This window comes from Felis catus, chromosome D1 (genome assembly GCF_018350175.1).
Source record: "Felis catus isolate Fca126 chromosome D1, F.catus_Fca126_mat1.0, whole genome shotgun sequence".
Lineage (NCBI taxonomy): Eukaryota > Metazoa > Chordata > Mammalia > Carnivora > Felidae > Felis > Felis catus.
Window position 1 is genome coordinate 61,943,475 of NC_058377.1, and position 14,892 is coordinate 61,958,366.

Sequence of the window (14,892 nt, forward strand, 5' to 3'; positions counted from 1 at the left end):
GTTTCCTTCGCTGTGCCGAAGCTTTTTATTTTGATGAGGTCCAAGAAGTTCATTTTTGCTTTTGTTTCCCTTGCCTCCGGAGACGTGTTGAGTAAGAAGTTGCTGCGGCCAAGTTCAAAGAGGTTTTTGCCTGCTTTCTCCTCGAGGATTTTGATGGCTTCCTATCTTACATTTAGGCCTTTCATCCATTTTGATTTTATTTTTGTGTATGGTATCAGAAAGTGTCCAGAAAACCCCATCAATCATATTAAAAACTTGACTTTTGAAAATAATTGGTGTATGTTTAATAATTTATGAAATTAAAGTTTCTTTATATGGCTTTATTAATGTATAATTAAAATAATTATAATTATCAAACATTTTAATACTCAAAGCCAAATGATTAAAGAAAATAAAATTAATCATTACAATTTGCATACATATTTTTATTGCAAAGTATGAAAGAGTGAACATCACAGGATTTTTAAGCTTAAAAATTAATATGTAGGAAAATGGACCAACTTCAAGGAGACAAAGCAATAATGTTAAATTTGTGACAGTTATTGAAACCTTGTTCATGTATTTTTAAGTGGATAATAAAGGTCCACTTTATTGGGCCTCTTTATTGGTCCACTTTAAAGTGGGGAAGAAAATTTCAAGGCTATTTAGATTCCATAGGACTTATAAGACTAAAGTGATATTTTTATCTTAAAAATGTCAATATTTACACTATACTGAACATCATATCCTTTTCTAGTGCTTAAGTATTAAATGACAATTCTTAGATGTCAACTTGATATTTTTGAGGGAGCATATACTATTTCAAAATTCTTTTGGCAAATTCCCAGGCAAAGGTTTTTGAAGACCACTGGTTTGTATTAACATGAGAGGAAATAGGCATGAACAAAGGAAAAGAATGCAGTACTCTGAAGTCTTTGGGGGGAAGGAATCTTTGGTGTGAAGGTTTGATGGATGGCTGATGTCAAAGGATCTGGGGGAATTTGGCTAAAGAAGTGATCGCTCCACTTCCAGGCAAGCTTCGTGGGTGTGAAACCTGCACAGTAGCATAAGGCCCACACTTAGAAGGGTCCGGTGTTTGTTTAATATTCTGCTTCCATGTTGTTAAAATTATTAATAATTAATTTTTAAACGTATTAAGGCTAATGAGACAACAGAGCAGGAGCATCTCCACTGTCATTTCTTACCACTGTATTTACATATAACATTTGTGATGCCTTGTCTACATAGAATACCGTGGACCACGATACATGGAAATTCAGTGAAATACACAAAATTAAGGGAAAGCAGAGAAAAGGAAAGAACGGAGGATATAAGAGAAGAGAAGGGAAAAGAAACATAAAACCTACTAGGTTTTATTTCCACTTTCCTTGAAAATATCCTACGGAAAATATTCTTTCCTCATGCCTTAATCTTTGTTTTCCAACCACTCCTTATTATCTCCCTAGGAATAAACACCACGGATCAAATCTCTAGAGCAAGCAGCATTGGGATTTCATAACTGAGCATCACAGAGAGTCTGTAAATAGCCTCACTTACCAAATCCCTTAATCAGAGGAGGCTGGAACTCAAAACTATGCTGAAGATACTCAATGGGCTCACAAAATTGAGGACAGATCAGACTTTTGAACTCAGTTTCCACACTCAGCCCCCTTTACCCTCCAAATCACGTCCATACAACCTGCACAAGAACACAGCTTTCACATCCCTAAACAACCCACTGCCTTCAGGCATACGACACCTGCACAAGCTATTGCTCCACCACATACTCTCCCACATAGCCCCACACTCACATGTGACACCCATCACAAAGCTCCAGGCTCAGCATGCTCAGCTTGTGAACACATGGCACTCGACACAGGTATGTTTTTGAAATCACATTCTAGAAAAAGATTATGCTCAAAGAAAGAACTCAGAGTTTAATGATAAAAGCCTAGGTCTCCAAGGCATCATGGTGATCCACAGCCAAGGCTGAGTGGGGCAAATTTGGGAGAGTTCTCCCATTCCACCCAAAGTGGTGCTCCAGTTCAATGTCTTTTTCACGTTGTTTCCCTGGGCAGGGGGTGGGGGGTGGAAACGTTGCTTGGACCTCATCTTTCTGGTACTCACATAGAATACCAGAGTATCTCACAAAATAGCAGCTTCCTTACAGTAATCTTTGGAAATCTCCCTTTGCTAGCAAGAATAGGCTGGGAAGGGGGGGCAGGAGAAGGTGGTAGTGACTCCAGCTTTCCACTTGACCGCCCACAGTTTTCTCCGGTACTGGCTGGACTTCCATCAGTGGAAGTCCCCAGGCAAATAAGAAGGGCTTTCATTGTATCTGTCTTTTCGAAATCCAGAAATGAGTAAAATGATTATAGCATTAAATATTAATATTAGAGCGTCTGGCAAGAAAAATAAAGGAATTCAAATATTGGCCAAATAAATGGACAGCCAAGTGATGTGAAAATATCCAACTTTGAATCATGAGATGTGAGACATAATTTCAGTCCTGATAGTAATTTGCTTTGTGATCTGGATTGCATCCGTTTATTTCTCTGAACGTGGACTTTCCCTTGGTAAAATAGGTATGATAGGTATGATACTTTTTATCACTCCAGTATGTGGCTACAGGAAAAAGAGCTTGCACAAAGGGGGAGGACATTATTTTTGGTGTCCAACGTTTTAATCCCATATACTTAACACCTCACCCACAAAAATGTGAGATAGGTAAGGCAGGTGGTCTCATTTCCAACAGATAAATGAAAAAAATGAATCTTATATTATTGTGGGACTATCCAATGCTGAACATGAATATCCAGAAGACCTGGGACTAGGATCCCAGACTCATTGGTTTTCATAACTGGAGACTGCTTAGAGGAGGGAAAAGATTTTTTTTCTCAAGGTTGTGCATCATTATTTGACAAATTAGGACTAAAGTTTAGGAATCCAGGTGCCTTACAAAGCGTTCTTAGGTATGATTGGGGCTTGGAATGTGGATATCAAAACATGATTTTGAGTAAAGAAAATAGCAGATAGAAGAAATGGATTGTATGAGACATATTATTTTAAGATTTGGAAACAATTAAAAACAATGTATGTTTTTCTCAACGTAAACAAAATTGTGTCACAGAAAGGTTACCCTTTTAGGTGATGAACCAAATATATGAAGGCATTCCATCACCCCTTGGATACAGCCCTTTGTTTGCCAAGCAGAATGTCAGTTTCCAACATCAGTGATGACAGTCTCCCAGGCACACTCATCCTTACTGGGATCCCAGGACTGGAGTGGGCCCACGTCTGGATCGCCATCCCCTTCTGCACCATGTATCTGGTAGCGCTGACTGGGAATGCTGCCCTCATCCTTGTCATTGTGACAGACAGGGCTCTTCATGCACCCATGTACCTCTTCCTGTGCCTTCTCTCACTCACTGACCTGGCTCTCAGCTCCACTACTGTGCCCAAGACATTAGCCATTTTGTGGTTTTATACTGGAGAGATTTCCTTTGGTGGATGCCTGGCCCAGATGTTTTGTGTCCATTCTATCTATGCTCTAGAGTCCTCAGTTCTTCTCGCCATGGCCTTTGATCGCTATGTGGCTATCTGCAACCCACTGAGATACACAACTATTCTCAACCATACTGTCATAGGCAAAATTGGACTTGCCAGCATATTCCGTAGCATAGTTTTTGTCTCCCCATTCATCTTCTTGTTGAGGCGACTGCCTTACTGTGGTCACCATGTCATGGCCCACACATACTGTGAGCACATGGGCATCGCTCGCCTGGCCTGTGCCAACATCACTGTCAATATTGTCTATGGGCTGACTGTGGCCCTGTTGGCCGTGGGTCTGGATTCCATCCTCATTGCCATTTCCTACGGCTTTATCCTCCATGCTGTCTTCCGCCTTCCATCTCAAGATGCCAGGCACAAGGCTCTGAGTACCTGTGGCTCCCACCTGGGGGTCATCTTGGTCTTCTACATTCCTGCCTTCTTCTCCTTCCTCACCCACCGTTTTGGCCAGCACCGAGTCCCCAAGAATGTGCACATTTTTCTGGCCAACCTGTATGTGCTGGTGCCTCCTGTGCTCAACCCGATCATCTATGGGGCTAGGACCAAGGAGATTCGGAGCCGACTTCTGAGGCTGCTTCACTTGAGGAGGGTCTCAGTATGACTTCTGAGCGGCTGTTGGAAATGATAAAGAACGGTAAATGATACTTGGTAAAAGATAAAGTAAATGATAAAGGTAAAGGATGATTGTTTAGAACTTTAACATGGATGGAAGCCTGTGATGTGAGAGGCAGAGTGACATGGCAGGAAGCACTGGAAGAGAAATGGTCAGATAAATTGGATACATTGAATATGACGTTGAATGTGCTCCTTGACCAATTCTGAATTGCCAAGAATGAGGTTAAATTTTTCCTGTCATCTCAGTAGGGACTATAATTTACCAAGAAGAAAGGCATTCCTGTCTGGAATTCACACTGCATCTCATGGCAGAAATATTCTACTGGGAAGTGACGTGAAAAACAAACAAAAACCTGAACACTTGGAGTGCTTTGGATATGAACTCCAAAACGCTGGGCAGTGGCCAAGAGCATGAGAACTAGCATGGGGGTGTTTGTGTTTGAATCCCGGCTCCTCTGCCTTTTATCTCTACTTTGCTCAACAGTAAAAGGGGATAATGATAACATTTAACACTTGAGGTTGTGGTGAGGATTGACATATTATTGAGTGTATGTAGAAATCTGAGAATAGTGTCTGAAATATAAAATACCCAATAAATAAATATGAGATGTAAATGTTATGTAACTTCTCTAGACATTATTTCCATTTTACAACTTATATAAGATTTATTTTGTATTATCTGAGCTGACATAATTATTATAACTGCTAATAAAGGTTAGGCAGTGCTTGGGATATGATTAGTGCTCAGTAAAACCACATTTTCTCCCATTATCCCCCCCCCTTCTGATTGTAAGGTTTACTTCTATTTAGCCATAATTTCATCCCTTGTTATAGAAACCTGACCAGTCCCAGTACCCTTATGCGCAGTCCATTGTTGACTTTAGTTGCTGTGTCTTTTTAAGTTCATCATAGTTGGAATTTGTTCAGTTTTTTGCATGTAAAAATCAATGTTTTCATTGAAAATATATATATTATAAATTATTTTCCTGTCACTGCCACCCAAGCATCTGTTGTATTCATTGGCAGTAGCAATCGATTCTAATTGAAACAGTGAGTTCCAAGTGGCATTTTTAATTGCCCCTATTTCTTTTAAAAAATAATTACTATCTCTTTAACTGATATTATCACTATCATCGTTTCCTTTAGTTCTTTGGGCATTTTTAAAATAGTTGATTTAAAGTCATGGTTTATTAAGTTCAGTGTTTTGGCCTTCTCAGGGACAGTTTCTATTGGTATATTTTTTTCCTGTGTATGGGCCATACTTTTTTTATTCTTTTTGTTTGTTTCTTTTGATGCCCCATAATCTGCTGAAAAGTGGACATTTTAAAGTGTATTTATATATTTTGAGAGAGAGAAAGAGAGAAGGAGAGAGAGAATTGAGTGAAAGAGTGGCACAAAGAAAGGGAGAGAGAGAATCCCAAGCAGGCTCTGCACTGTCAGCAGGAATCCTATGTCAGGCTTGATCTCACAAACCATGGGATCATGATGTGAGCCCAAAACCAAGAGCCAGATAATTAACCAACTGAGTTACGTAGGCACCCCTGGAAAACTGGACTTTAAAACAATTTTTTTTAACGTTTATTTATTATTGAGAGACAGACACAGAGCGTGAGCAGGGGAGGGGTAGAGAGAGGGGGGAGACACAGAATCTGAAGTAAGCTCCAGGCTCTGAACTGTCAGCACAGAGCCCGATGTGGGGCTCGAACTCATCAATGTTGTGATCATGACCTGAGCCGAAGTTGGTCGCTTAAACAACTCAAATCTTTTCTGGTCATGTCTACAGCCCTGGGAATGTGCAGAGCCCTAACTTGCACATGGCCTTGTATATCTAAGGGATATGTCAAAAATATTCAAAGTTCTTATAAAGATCTCATTCTTCAGCTTTTCCTTTCTGGCTTTTTACTTAATTTATTACTCTCCCCAATTGTTATCCACTATCACAGGCAGCTGCAAAGTTAACTGATTGCCTGTAATTGGTTTTAACAAATGCCCACAGGGAAAAAGGATATTTCTATTAGGAGAGCTATAGATCAGATCAAATAGAGACAGCCTTGCAAGAGTGGTCTTTACAGGAAGTATCAAATAGGTCAAATAATTACAAGTTTCTAAAGGACATTTTGAAAGAAGTCCAGCCCCAGTCTGCCATCTACTGATGCCACCAGGCTACTGGTTTTCACTCTGCACACGGGTTGACAATCTTTAAGACTTCTATAGAGCTGGAGAGTGAGGAAATGGGATTAGAACAAATCAAAATGACACAAAGCCACAAATCTTACAAAAATTCAACTATTTTTCCTAAATACAATCTCCCTGCATAGATGCAAACCTTGGTTTAATGTCTAGAATTCCAAACAGGTTTGATTTAGACTATCATTTTTCTCATTTTCTCATTGTTTCAATGGAAGAGGAAAATTTCCGAGGTTGTTACTTGGCCATTTTCACAGATGTCACTGCAGTACTCCGTATTATTTCTTTGCTTGAAGACATGAGAGCCAAGAAATCCATTAGGGTAAAAGGGAGGAAGTATGTTATATATGAGAAAATGGTTTTTAGATCAGACTTGTTATGAATACCAGGCCAGTCACTTTTCAGTTAGATCATGTTATCTAAACCATGATTGAAACTTTAGTTTCCTCATCCTTAGCAAGAGGTATCTTACAAACCTCCTTGTTGTGCAGTTGTGAGTATCATATGGATTATTTACTTAGGTTGCAAGATGGCAGGAGAGCAACAGATGTTATTTCCCTCACCAGCATCTACCCTCCTTTGGGGACAATCATAGGACAGACACGGTAGAAACCAAAGAACTTGTCTCCTGTCAGTTGTGGATGTTCTCAGGCAGGAATGCTGGGCTGAGAAGAGAACTTCTGATGTCACAGAGGAAGGACTTCCTGTCACTTTTCTCCTAAGAGCACTGTCATTCTCAGCCCTGGGTTAAAATCCTCCACTTCTCTTTGACTATTATTACTCTCATCCCCGTGTCCATTTAGTTTTCACATTTAATAGCCTTTCTACAAACATTCCTGCCCATTCATTTATACCATATCTGCCTGAGTAGAGACTTTCACCATCTGAATTATTACCAAAGCAATCTCTTAATTTTTCCCTGTACCAGCTCCACCAGAATGCATCAATGATTCCCTTGGCCTACATAGTGCTCACTCTAAAATCCAAACACTCCTGGTGAGGTTCCTTAAAATATACACATTATCTTTTGTTTAAAACTTGGGAAATGATGCCGGCATGTATCATCCTTTGGGAATTGGTCTTAACTCATCTCTCTACTTCTATCCATTGATTTTGGCTAAAATAATTAAACTTTTTCCCTTTCGTGGGCAGCAAAAAGAGAAGTGTGTATATTAAAGCCTGGTGCAAGTCAGGGTACCAGGAGCTGCTCAAGGACATGCTTATTTTCCATCAGATTCCTTCATATCTTCTCTCCTACTTCTCATTCACTCCCATGGGTAATACTTTAGTAATATCATGCCATAAAACTGTGCTTCCACTGCCACCACTGACCTCACCATCACTATATGTGCTGGATTCTCACTTGAGAGGTTGATACAGTTGACTGTTCCTTATTTCTTGACTCTTTCTCTTTTCCTGGATTAGGTAGAGCCACATTTCCCTGGTCCTAGGCTGATTTCCATGTTCACCTCTCTTCAGTTTCCTTTACAAATGATTCTTCAATTTTTTTCCCTAAATACTGACATTCTGCACAGCTTTTTTCCTAAACCTGCTCTAGTTTTAACTCTGTATTTTTGCTGAGTGATCTTAGAAATATCAGATTTCTAATCTATATCTTTAGTTATGATTTATAATATTTCCAACTAATAGTTTGGCATCTATAGTTAGTTGGTTGGTGCATAGAATTGGAAAGTCAACATGTGCCAAATATGAATGCAAACCCGTTCTTGATAGTTTCCTTTTCTCAATAAATGACATGATTTTTTTTTGTTCTGAACTGCATTACCTAGGCTTTTCTGAAGAGTCAGAATCGATAAGATAGATTAGATAGATAGATAGATAGATAGATAGATAGATAGATAGATATAGATATTCTATATGGATATAGATGATATAGATATAGATATAGATATAGATATAGATATAGATATAGATATAGATATAGATATAAGGGTGGATTTATATTAAGGAATTGACTCATTTTCATGTAATTATGGAGGTTGAAAAGCCCCATGATTTGTCATGTGCAAATGGAAACCCAGAGAGCTTGGTGATGTAATGCTGTCTAAATCTGAAGGCCTGCAAACAAGAGCAGCTGATGGTAGAGACCCTAGTCCACATCTGAGGGCAGGAGAATCAGGAGCACCAAGGACCCAAGAAGATGATGTCCTAACTGAAGCAAACAGATAAGAAGCTCTTGAGTTTTTTTCCTCCAACTTTTTGCTCATTCAGGCCTTCATTGGATTGGGTGATGCTCATAGCTGTTGACAATGGCAACTTGCTTTATTGAGTCCACAATTCAAACACTAATTTCATCCAGAAACACTCTTACAAACACACCTAGAAAACTGTTTAACCAACTATCCAGGCACCATGGGAACCAGTCAGGTGACACATAAAATTAACTATCACACAGACTAAAGGAAAAACCCAGGTGTCATTCTGCACATATCTTTCTCATTCATTTCCCATACCCATGCCAGTAGTCACCAAACTCTAAACATTCTACACCCTCGGTATAAGGCAAACAGCAATTCCCAAGGTGCAGTGAATGTTTGAGATGACACCTAATGGGGGAAAATAGAGGAAATTAACCAGAGCAAGCAGAATGATTGCTAGACAAAGCTAAGATTTGAGGCCAGGGATATTCATTGTGTTAATTTGTGGATATTTATGATTTTTGACCATGGTATTTACTATGTACTGATTGTATGACACCAAAACAAAAACAAAAACAAAAGCTCTCATATGTTGAGGTCTAACCCCCAATGTAACTGTGTTGGAAGTTAGCATTTAGAGGGGTAATTAAAGTTAAATGAGATTATGAAGTTCAGGCTCTAGGATGATAGGATTAGTGTCCTTCTAAGAAAGGCACCAGAGAACCGCCCCCTCCCACCACCTCTCTGCTTATGCTCAGAGAAAAGGTGAAGTGAAGGCAGAGTGCTGTCTGCAAGCCAGGAAGACTCTTCACCAGAAATTGAACCCTACCAGACCTTTCTCTTGGACTTTCTAGACTCCAGAACAGTGGGAAAATAAATTGCCATGTTTGAACCATCCAGGCTATGGCACTCTGTCACGGCAGCCCCAGAAGATTACTACAGTGTTCCCCAGTATGAAAAATAGAAGCAGAGGGGCTGCGTGGTGAGATTTATCCACGTTAGGAGCCAGAGAGCTACTCTGAAGGAAGGACAAATCCTCCCCTGCCAGACAAACAATCTATGGTGGAAAGAGATTAGTTTTTGTCATTCTTGTGTTAGGATTATGATTATATAGTTATAAAAATTCTGTGATCTCAAGGGTGCAGGGAGATCAGTCGAATAAGCGTCCGACTTCAGCTCAGGTCATGATCTCAAGGTTCATGAGTTCTAGCCTTGCATCAGGCTCTGTGCTGACAGTGTGGAGCCTGCTTGGGATTATCTTTCCCTCTCTCAGCCCCACCTTCACTCTCTCACTCTCTCTCAAAAATAAATAATCTTTAAAGAATTTCAGTGATCTTAGAAGTCATTTATACTTTAAGCCTAATTTTCTCATCTAGTCCACTGTCTCATCTAGGCAATAAGCAAAGGGACACTTAATTCTCCATTTAGAGCAAGTCTCCTCTATGAGTCATTATATCACTGTATGACTTGCTGAAGGCTTGCTTTCGCTTCTTATACATATTTAAAAGCAACAATGGCTTTGGAGCAGAATATTTTGGCAGTGTTTGCATGTTCTGAATATAAATATATTATTAAGGAAATATGGCAGTGGGAGTGGTTTTGTCTCTTTCTTCCCCGATCCAAATTTAAATGTGTCAAAGTTCTTAATGGAGAGTTAGATGATAGAAAAGGAAAGAAAGATTCAAATACCAAAGATCTCTTTCTTCACATGTTTCACTTCAGAACATTTTTGCAATTGTGACTGAATGGCTATCATTAGATTATATTGTTAACTAGAAAGAAAAATATAATCCCATATAGGTGAATTGTGACATTTAGAACTTGTATATATAATTGACATGTTTTTATGGCCTACAATATTTTTAAAAAATCACGGAAGACTTTAAACATGAAAAAGTCATGTCACATGTATGTATTTGTTTGGTTTGAGAAGACATGAATTAGAAAAGTTATGCTTCGTTCAAATAAACACCATTTTTATGAGTTTTATGAAATATTTTGAGTTATATACAATCCAAAAATGATGTAATCTATTGAAATGTTTCCTGTTTTCTTAGTGATATACATTTCTCTTACATTTAATAATAATTAAAAACTTATTGTAAGATATAGCAAAACAAGTGGATTTATTTTTATTTTCATATGATTTATATGTACTCAAGCTCCCAGTGTCATACAGGTTAAAACACATGCGTACACACATACGAATCACAGGGTTTTTGTATTAATTGCTAAGCCATTGTCTCTCAGCTTCAAACCCTTCTGTGCTCTGCTTGGGGATGCCTAGGCTGGGACCACACTTTGCCTCCACCTGCTGGCTGGCTGTTAGAATCTGCCCTGAGAAGTCAGTAGAGGCCGATTAGAGAGCTCGGGCAGGGCTAGGGGATTTGTCTATACTATGCACACTCTGTTGCTGTTAGTGTCACTCTAGCATCCGCTGTTTTCCTTGGCTGTACCAGTTGATTCTTATAGAAACAGTAGGTTCCCAGTGACATTTTAAAATTGCCCCTTACTTTGAACCAACCTCATCATGTCCCTCATGTATACCAGCGCTGCCTGGCTGGAATCCCTCCTCAGAATCCTATTATCAGTGCACCCTCTTTTGCCAGAACCTCCTCTTTTAGGACCATTGCTGATTACAGCTGTTACTCTCAATTATAGCTTGATTGCCATTACACAGAAACAAAACTCCTTCCATCACAGCTAATTAACTTACATAACCACGGGTTCCAAGATTTTACTTTTAAAAATAAAATTAATAGGCGCCTGAGAGGCTCAGTCAGTTAAGCATCCAACTTCCCCAGGTCATGATCTCGTGGTTCATGAGCCCGAGCCCCAGGTCGGGCTCTGTGCTGACAGCTCAGAGCCTAGAACCTGCTTCTGATTCTGTGTCTCTTTCTTTCTCGGCCCCTCCCCTACTCACTCTCTTTCTCTCTCTCTCTCTCTCTCAAAAATATAAATAAAACATTAAAAAAAATCAAAATCAAAATCAAATTAAGAATAACTAAGCATGAACCCCACTTCATTGAATCAATATTGACTTGTGAATACATGAGGTGATTTGGAAGAAAGTAAAAGCTCCATCCACCTCATTAAGGAATATTTCCAAAACAAAGTAGCCCTATGATTATTATTCAGAAATTTTAAAGATTATCATATTGCTTTTATTAATGTATTTTATAATCATTGTTATAATAAAACATTTTAACATTTGGAGACTGGTGTACAGGAAATAAAGCAATTGCTTATTCTTTGACAAGAATAGAAGAGTTATCATAACGACATTCAAGCAAAAAAATACATGTGGGAAAATGGAGTTACTTCAAACAGAAAAAGCATAATGTCAAATTTCTGACAGCTAAGAAAAACTTGCTCAAATACTTTTAAATGGATAGTGGTGAATTACAAATTTCAAGGGCATACAGTGTCCATAGGATGAATTAAATATTATCTATGGGAATTTAATTTTTAAGGGCAAAGTTCACAATATACCAGAAATTGCATTCTTTTCTACTCTTTAAACTTTAAATGATAATTCTTATAGTCAAGTTAAAGTTATAGAAGGTAATATCATGTTTTGAATATTCTTTTAGGAAATCTCCATATGAAATGTTTGAAGACCTCTAGATTGAAATAATTCAGAGGAGATAGATCTGTTACAAGGGGAGAGAGGCGAGTATTTTTAGACATGGGAGAAAAATGAACTATCCTGGAAAGGGCTTTGACAGAGGGAATCCTTGGTGCAGAGACCAGAGAGACGGTTGGAGTTAGGGAGCTGAGAGGATCTACCTAGAGCACTGATGTCATTTCCTACCAGGCCTGGCTTCATGGCAAACGAGCAGGACAGTTACATGGTGCCCATGCTCAGAAGGGCCTTGTGCTTTTCTCAAAGCTCTGCTGTCGTCATAATGAAATTCTTGGTAATTTGATCTTTGAACTTGTGTTTTGTAAATGAAGCCTACAATACAATCATGTATGCATGTTTCACCACCATTATTTGCTGCCGATAAGCATAGAATTATGGTGGATTCACATTGAAAGTGAGTTCCAGGAGGCATAGAAATAAAGAGAAAAGAAGAAAGCAAGGTGACAAGGAGAGAAAAGAGATACAGAGAGACAAGAGGGGGGATAAAACATCAAAGTATACCAGACATTTCATTTCTATTTCTTGACAAAGTCGTCAAGGAAGATTCTCCTTATTTCTTTCTCATTTTTTCACCACCCCCTTTCTTGTTCTCTTTTTCAAAGTGTGTTTCATGGACCAAGTCCCTGGAGGTCGCCACTTTGCTTTACACTCCTGAGCATCACAGACAGAGTCAATAAATAAGCTCACTTATCAAGCCCGTTGACCAGAGGAGGCTGGGCCATAGAGCTGAGCTGAAGACATTCACTGAGCCCAGAAAACTCAGGTGAGAGAAAAGATCAGCTATTTCAACCCAGATTACACATTCAGCCCCCTCTGCTCCCTCATCCCACACCCACCCAAACCTGCACAGAAACACAACTTTCTCCTCCTTCAGTCACACTGTGGATTCAGATACACACCTCTGGCACAAGCTGTCACTGGACCACCCTCTGTCCACACAGCCTCACACTCAAGACATCTCCAGCACAGCTCCAATCTCAGCATGTCCCACCTGCAAGTGTGTGTCTACCACACAGGTATGGTCTTGAAATCAGATTCTAACAACTGTGTTCAATGAAAGAATACAGACTGAGGTCTAGGTAAGACAAGGGACACACAAGGACACACTCTAGGACAATTTTGGGAAGACACCCCCATTGTGCACTAGAGTGACACTCTCTCAATATCCTTCTCCCATTACTTCCCCGGGGGAAAAAAGTCCAATTCTGATTTTACCATAGTTTTTCCTCACCACATCTCAGAATGTCTAGAGTACTAGTATCGTATCATAACCACATGAAATCTTCCTTAAGGAACAAGAATAGGCTGGGAAGAGAGGGGAGATAAGATGGTGGTGATTCCAGCTCTCTTCCCTCCACCATCCAAGCCTCTCTCCCTTAGTGTTAAGGCTCATGTCAAGGCTGAGAAAATCCATTGGTGTCATCAGTGAAAGAGTCTGTGCAAAAAGGAGGGGCTCCCTAGTTCTCCTCATCTCTTTGATATTCATTAATGCATCAAATGACTGCAGCCTTATGAATTGTTATTAGACAAAGTGCCTTGTTTGAAAGAGATAGGAATTCAGATATTGGTCAGATTCATGAACACTTGGGTGAAGTAAAACTTGAAACTCTGAATCAGCACATATAAATCAGGCGCCTCATTTCAGTTGTGCTTCATTTGTGCTTCGGTTGTGCTAATGACTTAACACCCTTTGTGATGTGGATGACATCAGTTTACTTCTCTGGACCTTGTCTTCACATTGATTAGGGGTGCAAATGATGACTGTATTTTTTCCAGAAGGTTTTTCAGAAATAAAGAAGTGCAAAGAATGGAGCGATTGTTTGGGGTGTCTAATTTTTTTAATCTCGTGAACATTATGTTTGCTCAACCAGAAACTTTGTGAAGATACTAAACCACGATGTCATTTCAAATTTATAGATGGAAAAAAAAGAGGGCGCAAATCAGTTATGGGATTGTTCCAGGGCCATAAAATGAGCAGATAGATGAGAGAGGATGACTATAGAGTCACTAATTTTTCCAAATTAAGACTGGCCAAAGAATTGGAAGATTTGTTCAAAATCACAAATCAATTTTATTAGAGAATCAGAACTAAAATTCAAATTTCTCAGAATCCTGTACAGATTTCTTTTTAGTAGACCATATATTTACTAGGGAGAACATTTGAAAATACTGTCTAGACTTCTACAACAAAAACAAATTCCCCTGGGGTGCCTGGGTGGCTCAGTTGGTTAAGCGTCCAACTCTTGATTTTCTCTCAGGTCATGATCCTAGGGTAGTGGGATGGAGCCCTGTATCAGGCTCTGTGCTGAGCATGGAGACTGCTTAAGATTCTCTCCCTCTGCCTCTCTCCGTCTGCCCCTCTCCCCCGCTTGCTGTCTCTCTCTTGCACTCTCTCTCTCTAATGAAAAAACAACAACAACAACAATGACAAACAAATTTCCTTTTCAAAATGTCTTCATTGTGAGCAACAATAGGACACTCAATTTCCTCCCGAGATCTGCCTGTCAGCACTTGGTATTCTGACCTAACCTCAGTATCCAGCCATCACACTGGGAGGCATGCAGGACCTCAGGCTGGCTTTGCCATAGTAGAGAGTGCTGTCTCTCAGCTAGAATGTCTCATGTATGTCTTGCTTTCTTCTACTATATCCTGATGAATTCTCAAATCATTGTACATATGTAAGTATATTCAGTTAGCCTAATCTCTTTCTAGGCATTAATGGTGAGATAGAAACTA

At 39.4% G+C, this 14,892-nt stretch overlaps 1 protein-coding gene across 1 annotated transcript; it reads left to right on the plus strand.

Annotated features, from left to right (window-relative positions):
- The first annotated feature begins 3,181 nt into the window (after positions 1–3,181).
- LOC101093799 (olfactory receptor 52D1-like) lies at positions 3,182–4,291 on the plus strand. Its single transcript, XM_003992865.6, has one exon. It carries the CDS (start codon positions 3,194–3,196, stop codon positions 4,148–4,150), a length of 957 nt encoding a protein of 318 aa, XP_003992914.1. The 5' UTR covers positions 3,182–3,193; the 3' UTR covers positions 4,151–4,291.
- Positions 4,292–14,892: the final 10,601 nt, after the last annotated feature.

Bases quoted from the DNA above. Each gene is read 5' to 3' on its own strand.
- LOC101093799 (XM_003992865.6), top strand. From the start codon at position 3,194: ATGTCAGTTTCCAACATCAGTGATGACAGTCTCCCAGGCACACTCATC.